Source organism: Sus scrofa, chromosome 2 (assembly GCF_054392235.1).
Source record: "Sus scrofa isolate SSC_HxYL_T2T_F1_AM1 chromosome 2, Sscrofa_HxYL_maternal_Yorkshire_Landrace_v2.0, whole genome shotgun sequence".
In the NCBI taxonomy this organism is placed as follows: domain Eukaryota; kingdom Metazoa; phylum Chordata; class Mammalia; order Artiodactyla; family Suidae; genus Sus; species Sus scrofa.
Genome location: NC_139384.1, coordinates 89,468,270 through 89,489,261, shown reverse-complemented (window position 1 = coordinate 89,489,261; position 20,992 = coordinate 89,468,270). Strand labels below are relative to the sequence as shown.

The 20,992-nt window shown below is 43.1% G+C and overlaps 1 protein-coding gene and 1 pseudogene across 4 annotated transcripts in view; one reads left to right on the top strand and one right to left on the bottom strand.

Annotated features, from left to right (window-relative positions):
- Window positions 1-256: 256 nt before the first annotated feature.
- On the bottom strand, window positions 257-368 carry LOC146405560 (U2 spliceosomal RNA; annotated as a pseudogene).
- An 18,705-nt stretch (window positions 369-19,073) lies between these two features.
- Window positions 19,074-20,992, top strand: part of RUFY1 (RUN and FYVE domain containing 1) — a 47,211-nt gene continuing 45,292 nt past the window's right edge. For all 4 annotated transcript variants that reach the window (XM_085013622.1, XM_085013620.1, XM_003123642.5 and 1 more), the window contains exon 1: window positions 19,074-19,371. Coding sequence is in view for 2 of the 4 variants with exons in the window: in XM_003123642.5 (XP_003123690.1) it covers window positions 19,077-19,371 (295 nt within the window). In the remaining 2 variants the exon portion in view is untranslated. The remainder of the gene's footprint in view (window positions 19,372-20,992) is intronic.

Here is a 20,992-nt window from a genome sequence, read left to right as displayed (position 1 = left end):
AAGAAAGAAAGGAGTTCCCTGGTGGCTCAGCAGGTTAAGGACCTGACATCGTCACTGTGTGGTACGAGTTCGATCCCTGGCCCAGGAAACTCTGCATGCTGCAAGTGTGGCCAAAAATAAAAATAAATAAATAAAAGAGAATAAAGATGGAAGGAGGGAAGGAAGGGAAGGAGGGAAAATATCCTTACAAACACAAAAGCAAATTTTCTAAATAAAATATTAGTAAATAGAAGACAGAGTTCTATTAAAAAAAAATAATAGTTACCAAGCAGAATTTATTTCAAGAATAGAAGGATAGAGGACATATCAGATATTAAACTGATACGAACAGATACTACACCTGATCTTAGCCAAAAGGCCGATGTGATAAAAAGAATGTGTGTGTGTGTGTGTGTATAAAACTGGGTCACTTTGCTGTACAACAGAAATTGACAGGACACTGTAAATCAATAATAATAAAAAAAATTTTAAATAAAGTAGAAAAAAGAATATAGTTTAAGAGTAGAAAATCTCCACTAAAAAAAAAAGAGTAGAAAAATCTCTTCTTTCCACATTAACAGATCAGTGAAAAAAGATTTTATTTTCTTGACTACAGGTTTCTCCCTTTATCCAAAAGTGGAGCGATCCTATGAAACCTTTCAGAAACACAAAAAATATGGTCATAAAACCAAAAAGAAATTACACATCTTGCTAGTGGATGCACAAAGTAATCACGATAGAGCACAGATGCTCACAGACACAGTTCACAGCTATGGCAGCTCAATATTGAGGTGTTGAGTGTCATTCCTGGGAAAAGATCTTGGCGGGGCCATTCTCACAGCTGGGGGCACCTCTGCTTCTACAAAACAAACACTGAACCCTATTTCTGCCTTTTTTGTGAAAGCAAAAATCCTCTTGAGTTTCTTCAGTTCAAAGCAAAAACACTAATGTTTTAATGTACTAATGTAGGTCTTTGTAAAAATGAAGTGGTGTAAAGAGAGAAATATCTCTCTACATTTTATAATGTTTGATCTCATTCCTGATTTTATTTTCAACTTGAAGAATAGAAAGAAGCTTGCTTAACTTCATAAAATTAAAAAACTTCTCCCAAAAACCTACAGCAAGAAACAAGTGCCATAGCCAGAAGTATGCAACCAGTAACAAGAGAAGCAAAAGATACAGATATAAACGTTGGAAAAGAAAAAAAAAGACAATATTTTGCAAAAGATATAATTGTTTGCCTAGAAAATTCAAGAGAATCAGTTGATAAAGAATTAATAAAAGAATAAAGTGGAGAGGTATAACCTCAACATACAAAAATCGATATTGTGCATTTCAGGTAAGTGGAGGAAAGATGAAGTATTGAATAAATGTTTAAATAAACAGCTAACATTTTGGTAAGAAGTTAAATTACTGCATCATATCACAGACACAGAAATAAATCCAGACAGATTGATGTACCAAATATAAAGGATAAAACAATGATAGTACTAAAGGACTATTTAGAATCTTGTTTAGAATCGTGAGATGTGGGAGGGCATTTTAAGAAAACCTAAAAGATGGGGAGTTCCTGTTGTGCTCAGCAGAAACAAATCTATTATCCATGAGGTTGCAGGTTTGATCCCTGGCCTCGCTCGGTGGGTTAAGGATCCAGTGTTGCCATGAGCTGTGGTCTAGGTCACAGACATGGCTTGGATCCAGCATTGCTGTAGCTGTGGTGTAGGCTGGTGGCTATAGCTCCAATTTGACCCCTAGCCTGGGAACTTCCATATGCCACAAGTGCGGCCCTAAAAAGACAAAATAAAATAAACTAAATTAAATTTAAAAGATAAAGAAAAAACAAAACAAACAAAAAAAACGAGGCCACAATAGCTCTGCTTCCTGCCAAGTTGGCAAACCAGCAGGGGCTGCAGACTTGCTCTCTAGAATGAAGGAGACATGAATATCACGAACTAACGCCCCACCTTAAAAGATTCCCGAGAAAACTCTTAAGAAATTAAAATTTAAGCCAAAAGTTGCAATGAGAAGACAGGTTGGAGGACAGCTTTTCACCCCCGCCCCCCAGCCCCCAACAATTTCCTTAGGATACCATGTCCTCCTAGAAACCTGTGGGAACTGCCTGGACCATGGACGCTGCAGATCATGGGTTGGTGTTAGGGCAGTGTTAAACCCTGCTTAGACGACAGCTGATGAAGAAATACTCTTCCACCATAAAAAGGAATGAATTTGTCTCCAGCAGTATTGAGATGTAATTGGTATATCACATTGTATTTGTTTGCGGTAGAATATAATGACTTGTAATGCACATATACTGCAAGAAGAGTGCCACAATAAATTCAGTTAAATTTTGATATTTGCTGTAACATAGATGGATCTTAAAAACATGTCTAGTGAAATACCCAAACACAGAAGAACCAAACATTATCTGATTCCACTTAGATCAGGTACCTAGAATAGGCAAATTCACAGACAAAAAGTGGAATAGAGGTTTACCAGGGGCTGGGCAGAGGGGGAAGGGGGACTTAGTGTTTAAAGGGTTCAGAGTTTATGTTGGGGAGGATGACAAAGTTTGGGGTGTAAATACTGGTGCTGGGTACACAACACTGCGAAATTTAATGCCACTGAATTCTATGCCTACAAATGGTTAAAATGTTAAGATTTCATTGTGTGTATTTTATCACAATTTTTTAATTGCTATGCATAAAAGTGGAAGAGAGGTGTACGCTCATGGGGCATCATGCCTCTGCTCTTCTCCTCCAATCCCCATGACTAGAGGTTTACAGTCTATGGAAACTGCCTCTTCTTGGTGCTACCTTTAAACATAGGGATTCAAAGGTAAAAAAAAAAGCTGAAGAGATGCCTGGCAGCAAACAAGGAGTGATCAGTGGTGGTTCGGTGCGATCCCAGAGCCCATCTGGGGGCCCATCCCCCTCCACTCCTTCATCACCAGTCTAGGGCCTCATCTTCCCCAATCCCATGGCCAGCCTGAGAGTCTGATACCCTCAAAACAGCTCGACATGCAAGGAGAACAACCAGCTCAAAAGAAAGACACCGACATGTAAGAGAAAGAGAGAGAGACAGATAACATACCATCTGAAATGGGAGAGTTAGAGAGGACAGAGACTTTATTCATTTTTTCTTTAAACAGGAGAATTTTAATATAAAGAATCATTTACTATAATAAGACTTTGGAATGATAAAGGATTGGATAGTAAGTAGTAAACATTTTGTAGTGTTAAAGAGAAGGGAGAGGCTAGAGTACTTTTAAGATTCTAGACTCTAAAGACTTTATTTATTTATTTACTTGTTTTTGTTTTTTTTTTTTCCCTGCTGTACAGCATGGGGACCAAGTTACACATACATGTAAAGACAGAGACTTTAAATCAGCATGCTTAAGGAAATAAAGGGCTATATTAGCAACAGGATATGAGAACAACAACAAAAAAGAAACTTAAAAAAAATAAATGGAGTTCCCCCGCAGTGGTGCAGTGGGCTAAGGATCCGGCATTGCCACAGTTGCAGCTTAGGTCCCTGCTGTGGGACAGGTTCGATCTCTGGCCCAGGAACTTCCACATGCCGAGGGTGTGGCCAAAAAATAAGATTAAATTAAAATTTAAAAATAAGTGGAAAGATTAGGTATCAAAAACGTAATCGTAGAAATAAAGATCACAATAGCTGGTACAAATAATACAAGAAAAGAGAATTGGGAGTTCCCCTTGTGGCGCAGTGGTTAACAAATCTGACTAGGAACCATGAGGTTGCAGGTTCGATCCCTGGCCTTGCTCAGTGGGTTAAGGATCTGGCATTGCTGTGAGCTGTGGTGTAGGTTGCAGATGCAGCTCAGATCCCGAGTTGCTGTGGCTCTGGCATAGGCCGGTGGCTACAACTCCAATTAGACCCCTAGCCTGGGAACCTCCACATGCCGTAGGTGCGGCCGTAGAAAAGACAAAAAAAAAAGAATTGGTCAGAAGGACTTCTCCCAGAAGTATGCTAGAAAGGGTAATGGGTTAGAGAATATTAAAAGGAACAGAGTTCTCCTGCGTCTCAGTGGGTTAAGGAACTGGAGTTGTCACTGCGGCAGCTTGTGTCACTGCTGTGGCACAGGATGGATCCCTAGCCCGGGAACTTCCACATGCATCAGACATGGCCAAAAAATAAAAACTTAATTTTTCCTTTTTTTTCTTTTTTTTGCTTTTTAGGGCCGCACCACATATGGAGATTCCCAGGCTAGGGATCCAATCGGAGCTACAGCTGCTGGCCACAGCCACAGCCTCAGCCACAGCCACAGCAACGTCAGATCTGAGCCATGTCTGTGACCTACACCACAGCTCACGGCAACACCAGATCCTTAACCAACTGAGCGAAGCCAGGGATTGAACCCGCAACCTCATGGTTTCTACTGCGCCATGACAGGAACTCCAAAACTTAAAAATTTTTTTTTAATAAAAAGAACAGAAAGAGATTTAGAGGATAGTGTCAATATCTAGATAAAAAGAGTTCCACAAAAGAAAAAGCAGAAGGAATCAGAGGAAATTCTTGAAGACAAAAATGGATATAAATTTCCCAGAATCAATGCAGGATAGAACGTCTTGGATGAAAAAGCCACAGGGTGCCACAGAGAAGACGTGAGGAAAAACACCACACATACAGTACAATGTCATTTAAGCAGATCAAAGACAAAGAGAAAATTTGAAAAGCCTCCAAACAAAAGAACAGTCCATTTTCTATGGAATAAGAATCAGACTGACATCAGACTTTTCAATGGAACACTGAATGACACAAAACAAACTAGTCAAATTTTTCAAAGTAAGAGAAACTAGAACCTAGCTTTTCATATCCAGTCAAATTTTCACTCCAATATGAGAGTAATAAAAAAAGAAATCACCTCAGGCACAAAGGTCCTCAGAGATTTTCTCACACAATGACTCCCATCTGAAACAATTCTGATTTCCTATCTGTGACTCAAAATCCAGAACCAATAGGACAAAGATGTATATACTTCATTACTTTAAAGTACGAACTGCATGGCAAAAAACACCACAAAGTGAAGAGATAAATGAAAAAAATATTTGCAATGTATAAGACAAAGGATTATTATCATTAATATATGAGGATCTCCGAAACATTGAAAAGGGAAAAAAAAACAACAACCCAATAGAGAAATGGACAAAAGAAATGGATAGATCACAGAAAAAGAATTTAAAATGCCATGTAAATCTATGAAAAAAAAAAAAAAAAACTCAATCTGGTTTATAATAAGAGCAGTGCAAGTTAAAACTACATTAAGATATCGGAGTTCCCGTCGTGGCGCAGTGGTTAACGAATCCGACTAGGAACCATGAGGTTTCGGGTTCGGTCCCTGCCCTTGCTCAGCGGGTTAACGATCCGGCGTTGCCGTGAGCTGTGGTGTAGGTTGCAGACGCAGCTCGGATCCCGCGTTGCTGTGGCTCTGGCGTAGGCCGGTGGCTACAGCTCCGATTCGACCCCTAGCCTGGGAACCTCCATATGCCGCGGGAGCGGCCCAAGAAATAGCAACAATAACAACAACAAAAAAGACAAAAGAAAAAAAAAAAAAAAAAACTACATTAAGATATAATTTCTCACTCATCATGGTAACAGTTCTCTGGCGCCAAAAATCTCTCTCATACTTCTTTTTAGCTAAACCCTTCCTCCACCCCTCACCCCTGGCAACCACTGATCTGTTTTCTATCCCCGTAGTTTTGTCTTTTCCAGAATCTCCTCTAAGTAGAATCATAAGCATGTAAGATTTGGATGGACCTATTAGAAAACTTTTACAGATGTTTGAAACAATTCAGGTATATATAGATCACTTTTCCAACTATAAATTTATGGGGAATTCCCAGTGTAGCTCAGCGGTAATGAACCCAACTAGTAACCATGAGGATTCAGTTTCGATCCCTGGCCTTGATCAGTGGGTTAAGGATTTGGCGTTGCTGTGAGTTGTGGTCTAGGACAGACACAACTTGGATCTGCGTTGCTGCAGCTGTGGCGTAGGCCGGCAGCTGCAGGTCTGATTAGACCCCTAGCCAGGGAACTTCCAAATGCTGCAGGTATAGTGGCCCTAAAAGCAAAAAAAAAAAAAAAAGAAGAAGAAAAAGAAAAGAAACTATAAATTTATGAAGTCTAAATACAGATCAAATATTTCTTACAAAAATATACAAATCAATTTATTCACACTAGCATAGACCAACACAAAATTAAAGTAAATAAGACTACTATAGGGAGTTCCCGTCATGGTGCAGTGGTTAACGAATCCGACTAGGAACCATGAGGTGGTAGGTTCGATCCCTGGCCTTGCTGAGTGGGTTAAGGATCTGGCGTTGCCATGAGCTTTGGTGTAGGTTGCAGACTCGGCTTGGATCCCTCATTACTGTGGCTCTGGCGTAGGCCAGTGGCTACACCTCCGATTAGACCCCTAGCCTGGGAACCTTCATATGCCGTGACAGCAGCCCAAGAAATGGCAAAAAGACAGAAAAAAAAAAAAAAAAAAAAAAAAAAAAGACTACTATACACAAAGGCAAAGATATATGTGCATATAAAAATTATTTATAAGTTAACCAATGTGTACAAGACCACTATGAAGGAAATTTAAACTTTCTTTTAAAAGTCATAAAAGGTCATCTGATGAAGAGAAGAAACATACCAATGTCTTCTTCACATTAATCTATAAATTGAATGCAATTCTATTATAATCTCAGTCAAGTTTATTACAGAACTTGATAGATTTATTCTGAAATATTTTGATCCTAGTAATGGCAGACTAATTTATTCAAATAAAACTTCCCACCAGGAAAAATTATAATACAATTTAAAATGTCTCTCAAATCTCCTTTAAAACAATTAAGAGATTCTGCTTCCAAATAAGAGCGTCAGCCCAGCCTTCCCTACGTCTCCCACCGAATGCAGCTAAAAATCATGGACACAATCTGGAGTTTCCACTGTGTTAAGAAGGGATCCACTGCATTTCTGGAGCTCTGGGATGGAGGTTCAATCTCTGGCCAGGGACAGTGGGTTAAGGATCCAGCGTTGCTGTGAACTCTGGTGTAGGTTACAGATGCAGCTTGGATCCTGCGTTGCTGTGGCTGTGGCGCAGACCAGAAGCTGCAGCTCTGATTCAACCCCTAGCCTGGGAAATTCCATATACCGAAAGCTAGGCCCTAAAAAGATCAAAAAAAAAAAAAAAAAAGCCACACCCCTGCTCCTTCACGGGGAGATGGAGGTGACATTTAACCCCAGCATTCCTTCAGCACTGTTCATGTGGCAGGAGACACACTCAGCCAGACTCCCTGAGCTCTGAGGGGTCCACACATCCTGCCCCCACCTGGCTGTCCACACTGAACAATTCTTCTCCCTGCCCCTACCACACATGTACTCAGGTCAGAAAACCGAGTGCCCCCTTCATTCCTCCCTCCCCGTCTCCCCCATGGCTTTCCAGTAACAAGTCCTCTAGACCCTCCTTCTTGAACGTCTCTGACATTAGATCAGTTTTTGCAATCCCGACTGTTCTGCCCCAATTCAGACCTCCTTATCTCTCACCTGGATGACCCTGAAAGGTTTCCAGGGGGTGGCTCACCCATCTTTGCTCTCATATGCCCTCTAACCATGCCACCTGCCCTCACACTTTAATTTCTCGAGCACAATTCTAAACAAGTCACTCCCCTGCTTTACAAGTGTCACTGTCCCTGTAACTCATAGGACAAAGTCCAGACTTCTTAGAGTCTCAGTCAACACCCTCGGAGGTCTGCACTCAGTTTTCCAGACCCACCATCACCCATTCCATCAGTCAAAGCCCATCTCCCATTCTGCACAGAGTGCAGGTCCTACAGCTACCCCAGGCCTCTGGGCTTTACTCTGTCTGCTTGCTCTGTCCACCCCCCGCTCCGATGGAGGTGAGCAGCTGCTCATCTTTCAAGACTCGGGCCATATTCGATCCCCCGGGAGCCCTTTTTGTCACATCCCCACCACCACCCAAGAGCACGAGCACTGGCTCTTTGTGTATCAGGAGGTATGCCCTGCCACCCCTTCCAGCTGAGCCCCTGTGGTGTTTCCATTTGTGTCTGTTCCGCCGAGGTGGGGATCATCAGTCTTGGTCGCCTTTGGCTCTTCTAGGCACAGGGTGGGACTGTATTTCCCACCCCCTTAAATTTAGGCATGGCCAAGCATCCCTCCGGCCGATGACATGTGATCAGAGGATCGTGGTTCAACTCTGTGAGGAAGGCTTTAGGGGCAGGTCACTTTTTTCTCTGTCCCCTTCCCCCTGCAGGGATAATAAAGGCTGTTCCAGGGGATGGGACCTGCCAGCCGGGACACTAAGTGAGAAGACTGGGGAACGGCTCTGCCCATCGAGATGGCCGTGCGGTGTGAGTGTGAAATAAACTGTTGTTGTTTAAAATCTCTAATTATGAGGGTAGTTTGTTCTGAGCAGGGGGATACATCCGTGAACAAGAGAAATATGCTCCCCCTCTAAGCCACATTCAAGTGAGGGGAGGAAACAATACTAAATAAAACCCTAAAAGGAAAATGTCAGGAAGTGATAAGTACTACAAAAGAAATACAACTGGGCGAAGTGACAAAAAGGGACTGGGGGCTGGAAGGGTGTATATTTTAGATATATGCCCCTTCCTATGAAGGATGATGATTTAATAATTTAGTCATCCTCAGTCTGGGAGAAATTCATTCCCAGCAGAGGGGGAAAAGCACATGTAAAGAACAAGTGTGATGTGTTTAAGAAACAAACAAGGAATTCTCATTGTGGCACAGCAGGTTAAGACCCCAACTAGTATCCAGAAGTATGCGGATTTGATCCCTGGCCTCACTCAGTGGGTTAAGGATCCAGCATTGCTGTGGCTGTGGTGTAGGCCGGCAGCTACAGCTCCAGTTGGACCCCTAGCCTGTGAATTTCCATATGCCTTGGGTGTGGCCCTAAAAAATAATAATAAAACAAATAAATAAATAAAATCACATGGAACTTAACAGATCCACATATAATGATATGAAATAGAGTCAGAAAGACTGGCAGAGGTCACATCACACAGGGCCTTATAGGATGTAAATGGATTGAAGGATGGATGGGAGGATGGATGGGTGGATGGATGGATTCATGGATAATTGATAGGTGGATGGATGGATGGGTGGGTGGATAGACTGATGGATAGGAGAATGGATGTGGATGAATTGAAGGATGGATCAAGATAAATGAATGGGGAGTTCCCATCGTGGCGCAGTGGTTAACAAATCCGACTAGGAACCATGAGGTTGCAGGTTCGGTCCCTGCCCTTGCTCAGTGGGTTAACGATCCGGCGTTGCCGTGAGCTGTGGTGTAGGTCGCAGACGCGGCTTGGATCCCGCATTGCTGTGGCTCTGGTGTAGGCCGATGGCTACAGCTCCGATTTGACCCCTAGCCTGGGAACCTCCATATGCTGCGGGAGCAGCCCAAAGAAATAGCAAAAAGACCAAAAAAAAAAAAAAGATAAATGAATGGATGAGGTTCTCTTGTGGCACAGAGGGTTACGGATCCAGCATTGTCACTGCAGAGGCTAGGGCCCAATCCCTGGCCCAGGAACTTTCACATGCTGCAGGAACAGCCAAAAAGAAAAAAAAAGATAAATGGATGGATAAGCATGGATGGATGGAAGGATGCAAACTGTCAAATCTTGGATAGTCAGACACTCAAATCCATTTTAGACCACTAGATGGAGCCAAACTGATATTTGTTACATAGTCGTGTGTGTATTTCTTTTGGCATAAATTAAAAAGTATTCATGAAACTCCTCCCTGGGAAGAAGAAAAGCCTTCATCTCTCCATAGAGCAGAACAGAGCTTCCAGGATAGTGAGACTGTTGGGCTATTAGCTGTTTAGAGATACTGATGCTTTTGGTCAAGGGGCGACCCAATGAAGTCTAGGGAAGCCAGACTCCCCAAGTGCAGCAGGAAACCCTCCATCCATTTATAACGTTGTGTTTTACAACAAACATCATCATGTTCCGAGTCATGATATGAAAAAGATTAGAAGGCACAGCCTTAGGGAGTTCCCATCGTGGCGCAGTGGTTAACGAATCCGACTAGGAACCATGAGGTTGCGGGTTCGGTCCCTGCCCTTGCTCAGTGGGTTAACGATCCGGCGTTGCCGTGAGCTGTGGTGTAGGTTGCAGACGCAGCTCGGATCCCGCGTTGCTGTGGCTCTGGGGTAGGCCGGTGGCTACAGCTCCGATTCGACCCCTAGCCTGGGCACCTCCATATGCCGCGGGAGCGGCTCAAAGAAATAGCAAAAAAGAAAAAGAAAAAAAAAAAAAAAAAAAAGAAGAAAGCACAGACTTAGAGGAGAATGAGAATTTCTCATACTGATAAAGAAGTAAAAAGACAAGAGTTTGAGAATCTTGGTTCAGGAAAAGGCCTGGAGGAGCCATCAACGCTAAAAAGTAAATATCCATCCTGGATTCTCCATTTTTAAAATAATTTGCATATGGAATTAAATTATATCGTTCATTCTTTCAAAACACACTTTAACAAGTACCCAATCTATGTCTGCTCGGCCAAACAGAAGTGGGCAGGATTGTCAGGTGGTCCCTTTCCTCAAGGAGCTCCCACTATAGAGAGGAACCAGACAGGCACACCAAGGACTATCACACAGCAGGATACACACTGTGCAACTAGTACACAAAATGAAGTTCAGGTTCACTAGGTACATCAATTAGGAATACTTGCAGCTCCAAGTAAGACATTTACTGTGGCTTAAACAAACAATTATTTACCTTGACTATTGCCTCATGCACATCACATTATGATGCCCAAATGGCTGCCATGGCTCCAAGCATCATGTTTACACTCAAGGCAGGAAAAAAGGGAAAGGAACGCGGATCATCAGCAGACGAATACACAGACAAACACGGTAAATATTACATGCTTTCCCACTTATCAGGAAAAGCAAAAGACTTCCCAAAAGCCCCAACACACTAGTTATAGCTCATCTGTCAGAACTATGCCCTCCTAGCTGCCAGGGAGGTTATAAATATAAGTATCCCACCTAGGGCTGAACCCACTAACAAAATGAACATTCAATTAGCAAAAATGAAGAGGGAATTGATCTCGGGCATGCCATTAACATTGTGCCTATATTACTAACCAAAGAAATGCAACTTAAAAGTGAGAGATCTTTCTTGCTTATCAAATTAGGCCCACATTTTTAAAGGTTGATAATATCGAGGGCTGTGAAGATGGAGGAAAGTGATCATTTTCATAACCTGTTAGGAGAAGTGCACAATCTTCACTTGGCAGTCTACTGCAAAGTTGTTATTGTTTTGTTTTGGTTTGGTTTTTTTGCTTTTTATGGCTGCACCCTCGGCACATGGAGATTTCCAGGCTAGGGGTCTAATCGGAGCTACAGCTGCCGGCCTATGCCACAGCCACAGCAATGCCAGATCCGAGCCGTGTTTGTGACCTACCCCACAGCTCACGGCAATGCCGGAGCCTTAACCCACTGAGCAAGACCAGGGATCAAACCCACAACCTCATGGTTCCTCGTCGGATTCATTTCTGCTGCGCCACGACGGGAACTCCTGCAAATTTTTTTTTTATATATATTAAACTATTTTGACCCCAAAATTCCACTCTCAGAAAGTTATCTAGGAGATAAGTACACAAAGAGTGTTATTTAGATATTGAAAATTAGAAAACTATCTACATATCCAACAATAGGGAACTGATAAAATAAATGAGGAAAGCTCCATGTAACTGAGTTGGACGCTATGGGCCCTTCCCAGGGCAGACCTCTCCCGAATATCTTCATGCTTTAGCTCCTCTCTGAAGTACCTAGATAATAGTATCTGATGCATATTTCCTGAGTTATTCAGATGCTAAAACCACTAGGTTCCGGAAGAAAGTAACTACTGATAATGGTAAGCACCTAGCTCCCAGACCTTCTGACACTTTCAAACCAATCAGAGAATGTGCATGAGCTGATCACACACCCCGGGACACCCCTCCCTCACTTTGTCTTTAAAAATGCTTTGCCAAGGTCTCTTTGAGGAGCAGCAAGTTAAGGATCCTGAGTTGTCACTGCAGCAGCTTGGGTCAACTCCTGGCCTGAAAACTTCCACATGGGGAGGGGGTCAAAAAAAAAACTTTGCTGAAGCCCTTCAGGGAGTTCTGGGGTTTGGGGTAGGAGCCACCAATTCACCCTGCAGGAAACATTTATCTGCTCCAACCTCTGATGCTTCAGTTTGTTTGGCTGCACGCGTCCAGCCCATGAACTTGTAACATCTGTACAGTGTTGTGCAATCTTTTTTTTTGTTTTGTTTTTTGTTTTTCTGTATTTTCTAGGGCCGCACCCGTGGCATGTGGTGGTTCCCAGGCTAGGGGTCTAATCAGAGCTGTAGCTGCCAGCCTACACCACAGCTCACAGCAACGCCAGATCCTTAACCCACTAAGCAAGGCCAGGGATCGAACCCGCAACCTCATGTTCCTAGTTGTTTCCACTGTGCCACGACGGGAACTCCCATTTTTTTAAGTTAGGAATTAATATAAATGTTTCAATGTTAAATATACTGAAGTTGATAACTTTACCACAGTTATAAAAGAGAATATCCCAGTTCTTAAGAAATATATTCTGAAGGGTTTAAGGGTAATGGGTCATGATGTATGTAATATGCCCTCAAGAAAAGTCCAGGGGGAAAATGTACATATATAAATACAGACAGAGAAAGAGCACATGCAAACGATAACACATATAAAGTAAAATGTTAACCACAGGCGAATCTGGGTAAGGGGTATACAGTTGTACTCTGCTATCTTTATACTTCGCAACTCTGCTGTAAGATTAAATTATTTCTTTTGGGGGGGGGTGGGCACACCCACAGCATGAGGAAGTTCCCGGGCCAGGGATTGAACCCATGCCACAGCAGTGACAATGCCAGTTCCTTAATCCACTAAGCCACCAGGGAACTCCTGAAATTATTTCTAAATATATTTTTTTTAAGTATTAGAGGCTGGAGTCTCCTTTGAAATACATCAAAAACTGAGATGGATTAATGGATGGACATAGGGATAAATACATAGATAGACCTGGTAAATGTTATACATACTCTACGTTTAAATTTTTTCATAATAAAATGTGGGGCGGGGGGAGTATTATGCAAACTTATGTGACTTGTTATGGGAAATGTTACCAAATCAGAAAGTCCATTGTTTTGAAGTCACTGGTAGGGGCTTGAAAGGCCACGTTTCTTGGTATTTCCTCTGAAAGCACAAGTTGAGCTGCACTCAAGATTCTCTCCACCACTACACAGCCATGGCAGGATGCCAAGTAGGAAACGCATAGGTCACTCACTGACATAATGAAGGCTCTCTCTATTAGGGACACATTATGCAAATTCACTTTCCAAATTCTCAGCTCAACGTTTTTGCAAGTGAGCTGCCTATTTTTGAATGAACACAAAATTATTTTCATTAAATAACTGTTTTACATATTAAGAATGGTATACTGAAGGAAGCTCCCTTGTGGCAAGGTGGGTTAAGGATCCAGCGTTGCCATAGCTGTGGCCCAGGCCTCAACTGCAACTGCACTGTGGGTTGGATCCCTGGCCTGGAGATTTCCACAGGCCAAGGGTGAGACCAAGAAAAAGAAAAAAAAAAAAAAAAGAAAGGCGTATGTGATCTCTGCTTCTAGTTCCCAGCACAGAGTTCCCTAAAACCCCTGTAATTTCTTGAGTGAAAAAGAGATGGGAACATTTTTTGTTATTTCTAATAAGCCCTATTTCAACCTACTTGAGTTTATGCTAATGAGGTGACTCTTTAATGAGGAGGATAAGGGCTGATTGCCAGAAGAATCAAGTAATTAGGGAATTGGAGTGTTCATGCCCACCCCACCCCGCCTCCTGGGAGGAGGGCAAAGGGTAGAGATTGAATTCAATCACCAATGATCAATAACTTAATCAAACATGCCTATATAATTGACCCTCCATTAAAACTGAACAATAGGGTTCACAGCAAGGTGCTGGCAGGGTAAAGCTCCAAGGGAGGGAATGAAAGCCCCAAACCCCTTCCCACATATCTTGCCCTGTTCATCTCTTCCATTTGACTGTTTCTGAGTTATATCCTTACAATAAACAGTAATAGTTAAGAAAAGCATTTTCCTGAGTTCTGTGAGTCATTCTAGCAAGTTATGAAATCTGAGGAGGGGGTTGTGGGGATTGCCACATTTGTAGCCAGTCCGAAGGACCTGTGTCACCAAGCAAGGGCTCTTGTGTCTGTGGCACAGAAAACCAAAGTCTGACAGCAGGTGTTCACAGCAAAGTAAGGGTTTATTTAAAGGGCACCGGAGTTCCCGTCGTGGCGCAGTGGTTGACGAATCCGACAAGGAACCATGAGGTTGCAGGTTCGGTCCCTGCCCTTGCTCAGTGGGTTGACGATCCGGCGTTGCCGTGAGCTGTGGTGCAGGTTGCAGACACGGCTCGGATCCCGTGTTGCTGTGGCTCTGGTGTAGGCTGGTGGCTACAGCTCCGATTAGACCCCTAGCCTGGGAATCTCCATATGCCGCGGGAACAGCCCAAGAAATAGCAAAAAGACCAAATAAATAAATATATAAAGGGCACCAAGTAAGGGAGTAGGAAACCAGCCTCAGATCCACTCCAACTTGGTCTTTGAGTCAGGGATGTTTTTAAAGGGGAAGAACAAAGAAGCTGGGATTTAATCATCATCTTGTGATATTTCTGTGACATTTCTTAATCATAATTTCAAAGGTCAGGATAGGATGTCTCCAGCTTAGGATTCTCTAGCCCAGGTGGTCCACAGCCTGGGGAGCTATGAGCTCATCTTGCCCTGGAGAAACCACCTAAGCTTGTACATTAAGGATGAAATCTACAACAGCGATTTTAGTCATTATTGATATTACAGAAAATAGCAATTTTAGTCATCGACTCTGGTTGATCAGGATTCAGCTAGCACAAGATTGAGAGGAGGGGACAAGAAAAGGCCTAAAGTTTTGGATAGCGCCATCACAAACTCAGTAAGTGAACTAGGTTTTAGGGGGACTCGGTTTTACGGTAGGCCTAGATTGCTGTCTCAATGAGGGGACAGTCTTGTTGGCCTAAGCCCTTACCCTGTGAGATCTGCACTAACTCTGGGCAGTTAGTGTTAGAAGTCTTGTGAGGAGGGAAACAGTGTTTTCCTTTTAGTTAGTTATCCTTTAAAAAGCCATACTTCGACGCCATCTCAGCAACAGCATCTACATCAATTCAGTTATAACCACAAGTTCTACAGTTCTAAACTGAAAATAGAGGGCACCCTCATCATCTGAGGATATTTCACCCAAGTCCCTGCAGTTCCAAAGTCACTGAGAGACTCAAAATCTCTGCAGTGTTGGAGTTCCCACTGTGGCACAGCAGAAATGAATCCAACTAGGAACCATGAGGTTGCGGGTTCAATCCCTGGCCTCCCTCAGTGGGTTAAGGATCTGGTGTTGCCGTGAGCTGTTGTGTAGGTCAAAGACATGGCTTGGATCTTGTGATGCTATGGCTGTGGCATAGGTCAGCAGCTGTAGCTCCGATTCGACCTCTAGCCTGGGAACCTCCATTTGCCATGAGTGCAGACCTAAAAAAAAAAAAAAAAAGTCTCCATAATTTTAAAATATTCACTAATGACTATATTAAGAGTATCACTTATAAAATCAGTCCCTACTCAAAGTTCACTTCCTGCTGAACCCCAAAACATCATTCCTCCTGTACTGGGCCTGTGACTAGCCAGTCTGTAGCTAGCTGTCAGATATCTACAATGCAAATCAACTGTACAGTGATTTACAGTGAAGCTGTAAATTTGCACACAGATGCAAGATTCCACAGAATTAACAAAGCGATGCTCAAGTTCACCCAATCCCACACAAAGCCACTGCCACATAAGAGAGGCAGAAAAGAAAACTAGTGCTGCTGATCCAATAGGAGTTTCAAAATAGATGATTGGAAAAAATAATAAACTTAAAACATATTAAAAATGAAGAGTAGGAGTTCCCATCGTGGCGCAGTGGTTAACGAATCCGACTAGGAACCATGAGGTTGCGGGTTCGATCCCTGCCCTTGCTCAGTGGGTTAACGATCCGGCGTTGCCGAGAGCTGTGGTGTAGGTTGCAGACGCGGCTCAGATCCCGCGTTGCTGTGGCTCTGGCGTAGGCCGGTGGCTGCAGCTCCGATTGGACCCCTAGCCTGGGAACCTCCATATGCCGCGGGAGCGGCCCAAGAAATACCAACAATAACAACAACAACAACAAAAAAAGACAAAAGACAAAAAAAAAAAAAAAAAATGAAGAGTAAGTTTAGATAGGCTCAAACATAGAGTAATTAATATTTCAAAATGGCTTGTTTTTTGCTCTGAGACATCCCACAAACATATCCTGAAGGATGAATAGCACGGAGTTCCCTGGTGGTTCAGTGGGTTAAGGATCCGGCATTGTGCCTCCTGTGCCTTGGGTTTGATCCCTGGCCCGGGAACTTCCACACGCAATGGGCATAGCCAAAACAAAAACAAAAAAATAAAGATGAAATAGCATAGAGAATGGAATATTACTTTACTCTTCTGGCCAATTAGCTTGAGCACTAACTATACGAAAAGAGATACAAACAAAACAAAAAGGTAGCCAAAAAAAAAAAAAAAAAAAAAGACAGCTACCACAGGATTAGAGAGGCCTTGAGAAAAAAGATGAAGCCTAAATATTGTTGGACTCTCTTTCTGACTCACCATGAGTCAGATATGAAATGAACAATGTTATATCTTCTTCAGAAAATTGTGCCAAAAAATCAGCAATTATCAGCACTTGTTCATTCTTTATGCTTTATGAAAACTAGCACATGGTTGCAAACATTCCAAATTTCGTTAGATATAAGATAAACTTATTTTCATAATTTTTGTTTTCATTATTCAAAATTAAATCTCAATCAAACCTTTTCTGAGGATTTTTCAGTCTTTCTGAAATGCTGGCTCCTGTTTCACATGGATTCAGTTTTTTATGTATCTTTTTATTTTTTTATTATGAAAAGTCAGACATTCAGAAGAGTAGAAATACATAACAATTCTCCTATACTCAGACCTAGATTTCAAAACTGTCAAGCTCTTGCCATGTTTGCTCCAAATATTTTCTTGTGCTGAAGTATTTTAAATTATAGACATCATGAGGTGTTACCACTTGATACTCCAAATCAGCTCTCAAAATCGAGGTCTCTTCAGAGTTCCCATCATGGTGCAGCAGAAGCGAATCTGACTAGGAACCATGAGATCAAAGAATGCTTACCCTGAGGACAACCAGAAACCATCACCAGACTGACGCCGGACTTGAGGATTCTGAAATGATCTATGGAGGGAGAATAATGTAGACACCTTAATCAATAAACCTGTCTTCTGAGCTAAACCTATAAAACCCTTTCTATACCCTCTCAAGGCAGGACACAGTTTTGAGGCATTAGCCTACAATGGCTTCCTTTGCCTGTCAAAGCAATAAAACTGTTCTTTCTGCTTCACCCAAAACTCTGACTCTGAGACTTAACTGGTGCAAGTGTACCGAGGCCACTTTCCAGCTACACTCTTTCAAACAGGAAACAACTGGCCTTCAGTGGCCAGAAAGATCATAAAAGCTGGTAACAAAGATACCAGGAAAACCTGGGCTTCTAAAAGGACAGCCATCATCCACTCCACCAGTTCACTGCAATCAGAGAATATACTGAGTTGCAAAAGCTTCCAATGTTTCAAGACCAGGCCAAAGTCCAGACTTCTTTTCTTTCTTTCTTTCTTTCTTTTTTTTTTTTTTTTTTTTTGGCTTTTTGAGGGCCGCTTCCCGAGGCATATGGAGGTTCCCAGGCTAGGGATCCAATCAGAGCCGTAGCGGCCGACCTACACCACAGCCACAGCGACACCAGATCCCAGATCCGAGCCACGTCTGCGATCTACACCACAGCTCACGAGGAATCCTTAACCCACTAAGCAAGGCCAGGGATCGAACCTGCAACCTCATGGTTCCTAGTCGGGTTCGTTAACCACTGCGCCACGACGGGAACTCCCCCAAATCCAGATTTTTTATGTGGAATCCTTTGATTTCTAAATATCTGCAATAGGAATTCCCCTTGTGGCTCTGCGAGTTAAAAATCTGACAAAGTGTCCATGAGAATGTGGGTTCGATCTCTGGCTCCACCCAATGTAGGCTGCAGAATCGGCTCAGATCTGCGTTGTTCCACGTGCTGCAGGTCTGGCACTCAGAAGAAAACAAAAAACAAAAATAAAAATAAATAAATATCTGCAACAACTTTAACTTTAAATTTAAACACTCTGGGAGGCAAACAAAACAGTCTCCTGGTTTGATAAAGCCCATATGCAGCACTTGGCAAACAAAGCGTCAAATGCTAGTGAAATTCGAATTTCTATTTAGACATAGTCCCTTCAAGGGGAAAATAGACTGTAATACCCTACGAGTGGACAGTATGTCCAAGCCACACCCTTCGGTAAAAAACAACTAATGTTCCTGTCATGTGTGCCTTACTTAGTAATGTGCTAAGTTTTGTAAGTATTACCATTTAACTAATTAATTAATAGCAGAATCCAGACCTTCTGATTCCCAGTCCACCAGTGTGCTCTTTCCTGCCAAGCTGTCCTATTTATTTAATTTAAAAAAACAAAAACAAAAAAAAACTGCTTTCCTGCCTCACCTGTCCCAGAGTTTCCTTACTCGCTTTTTTAGGGCTTGACGACTACTCCAGAAAAATGACCAAGTAGAAAAAGTTCTAAAATAAAATGAAAATGAGGGTAAAGTGTCACAAAGAAAACAACAGCCATGTGCGCTGTGTTCTAAGCCGGGCTGGATGCACCAAATAAAAGGAGAAAGTCCAAGAATAACTTCCAGGGAAACAAGTCCTCCCAGCTGATGAGGATGTGGGTGCTTCTTACGATTCGTATTTTCCCCAGCTGTTTTAAAGTAAAAAACAAGAAAGGAGGACGGGAAAGAGGAAGAAGACCGTCACGAACCGGGAAACAGAGCAGCGAGAGCGCAAAAACACGCGCCCGCGCGCCGGCCTCGCCGGGTCAGCCGCCCGCCCGGGCCACGTGACATGACCAAGATGGCCGACGGGGAAGACGGCTCCCGGGCGGGGCAGGAGCCCGGGCCAGCGCCGGGGCCGGAGCCGGGAGAAGAGTTTGAGATCGTGGACCGGAGCCAGTTGCCGGGCCCAGGCGAGCAGCAGAGCGCAGCGAAGGCCCGGGCGGCGGCGGAAGGCTGGTCAGCCCCCATCCTGACCCTGGCGCGGAAAGCCACCGGCAACCTGTCGGCGAGCTGCGGGAGCGCGCTGCGCGCGGCCGCGGGGCTGAGCGGCGCGGATGGCGGCGCGGATGGCGCGGTGCGCGCAGGTAGGGTCCGGCCAGGCGCGCCCTGCTTGCATTTCGCCGGGCGGTTGCCGGTTTCGCAGTGAGAGCCAGGTTGGCGAGTGTGTTTAACCGACTCCCCTGTTAGACGAGTTGTTAAAAAACCATCCTGTTAACACGCCTTAACCTATACCGTGCGTTCAAGCCAAGATAAATTGGTGGGCGTGGATGGCCTGAGATTGGAGTGACTCCACCTCCAGTTATGTTCCCCAGCAGCATTTTTATTCTCTTTTGGTGTCTTAAGATTTAAAAATGTACGCATTTAAGCTTGGGAGGTCTGTGTTAATTTTAAAAGGACTTGAAAAGTGAATCCCCACTGTTCTCTTCTTTAAATCCCAAAATGCCATACCGGCTCACACTTCCAAGTTGTCGACCGCATGCGTCCCTGCTCTCCGCTGAGTCAAAGCACCAAGGCGGAGGTCAGGGATTGAGGGTTCCGGGCGAGCTCTACCACCAGCTGCAGACAAGTTATCACATTTCCCAGCCTGTAAAATAAGAGATGTTTTTGATTGATCCAGTGATCTCTTACAGACTTTTTCAGCCTTTGTCATCTAGAATAGAGTTTCAGCAGGTGAGAATAGAATGATTATGATAGAATACGACTTAGAAAGTCCTATAAAGCCAAATATTTAGAGCTATGCTAATCAGTACAGTAGCCACTACCTACATGTGATATTTAAACATTAAAAATTTAGTTTCTCAGTCACAACAGCCACATTTTAAATGCCCAGTAGCCTCCATGTGGCTAGTACAGTGAAAACATTTCCATCATAGAGAGTGCTGTGGGGCACAGCTCACTAAAGGATGAAGTGCTGTCTATGAAGCATTATAGTGTGACTGAGTTTTTTTGATTCCATCCTTTCCACTGGTAAACTGGCTGTAGAAGTCAGCGATGGCACCAAAATAGTGATTTGGGACCAATTCAGTGGTTAAGAAAGATTAATGAGTAAAGTTTAAAATCTGACTTTAGATTCCAGCAGTGGAAAGTAGGACTGGAAAGTAATGAAGAAGCCTGTTCAACTCAGGAGTCTAGTTCCCACTGTCTTGCCACCCTTACACACATCAGTAGATACTTAATTATATGCTCAGAGAGTCAAGGCATAGGATCTTCTGGAGGCCTCTTAGGTAGTAAGCAAGTAATACATGTTAACTGTTTGGCAGTAAATAAAATGTGCCAGTGCCTAGAACTGTGCCTAATGCAGAATAATAAATATTTGTTGAACAAATGCATATTTGAAAAACACTTGTTTTCCCCACTTGTGGTCATGCTATAAATAGCCAGCACTTATATTGTGCTTCCTAGGTGCCAAATATTAGTCTTAGATCTGTACCTATATTAGTTCATTTCATCTTCTCAATAATCCTGGGTGATAGCAGAACTGGCTTTATGGTGTACGGATCAGTACAGGCTTGGATCAGTGTGATCACATAGGACTAGACACTCAAACATGCCCCACAATGGAAAGTCTTATTAATTTTATCCTTGAATTTGTATGTTGTAAGTGGAGTCTGATGGAACTGAGGAGCATTCGTGGGGGCCTTGGAGCTGGGCTGCCATGTGGTCCCATCTGCTGCTGCCTCCCTGGGACAGGTTCTCAGCACCCTG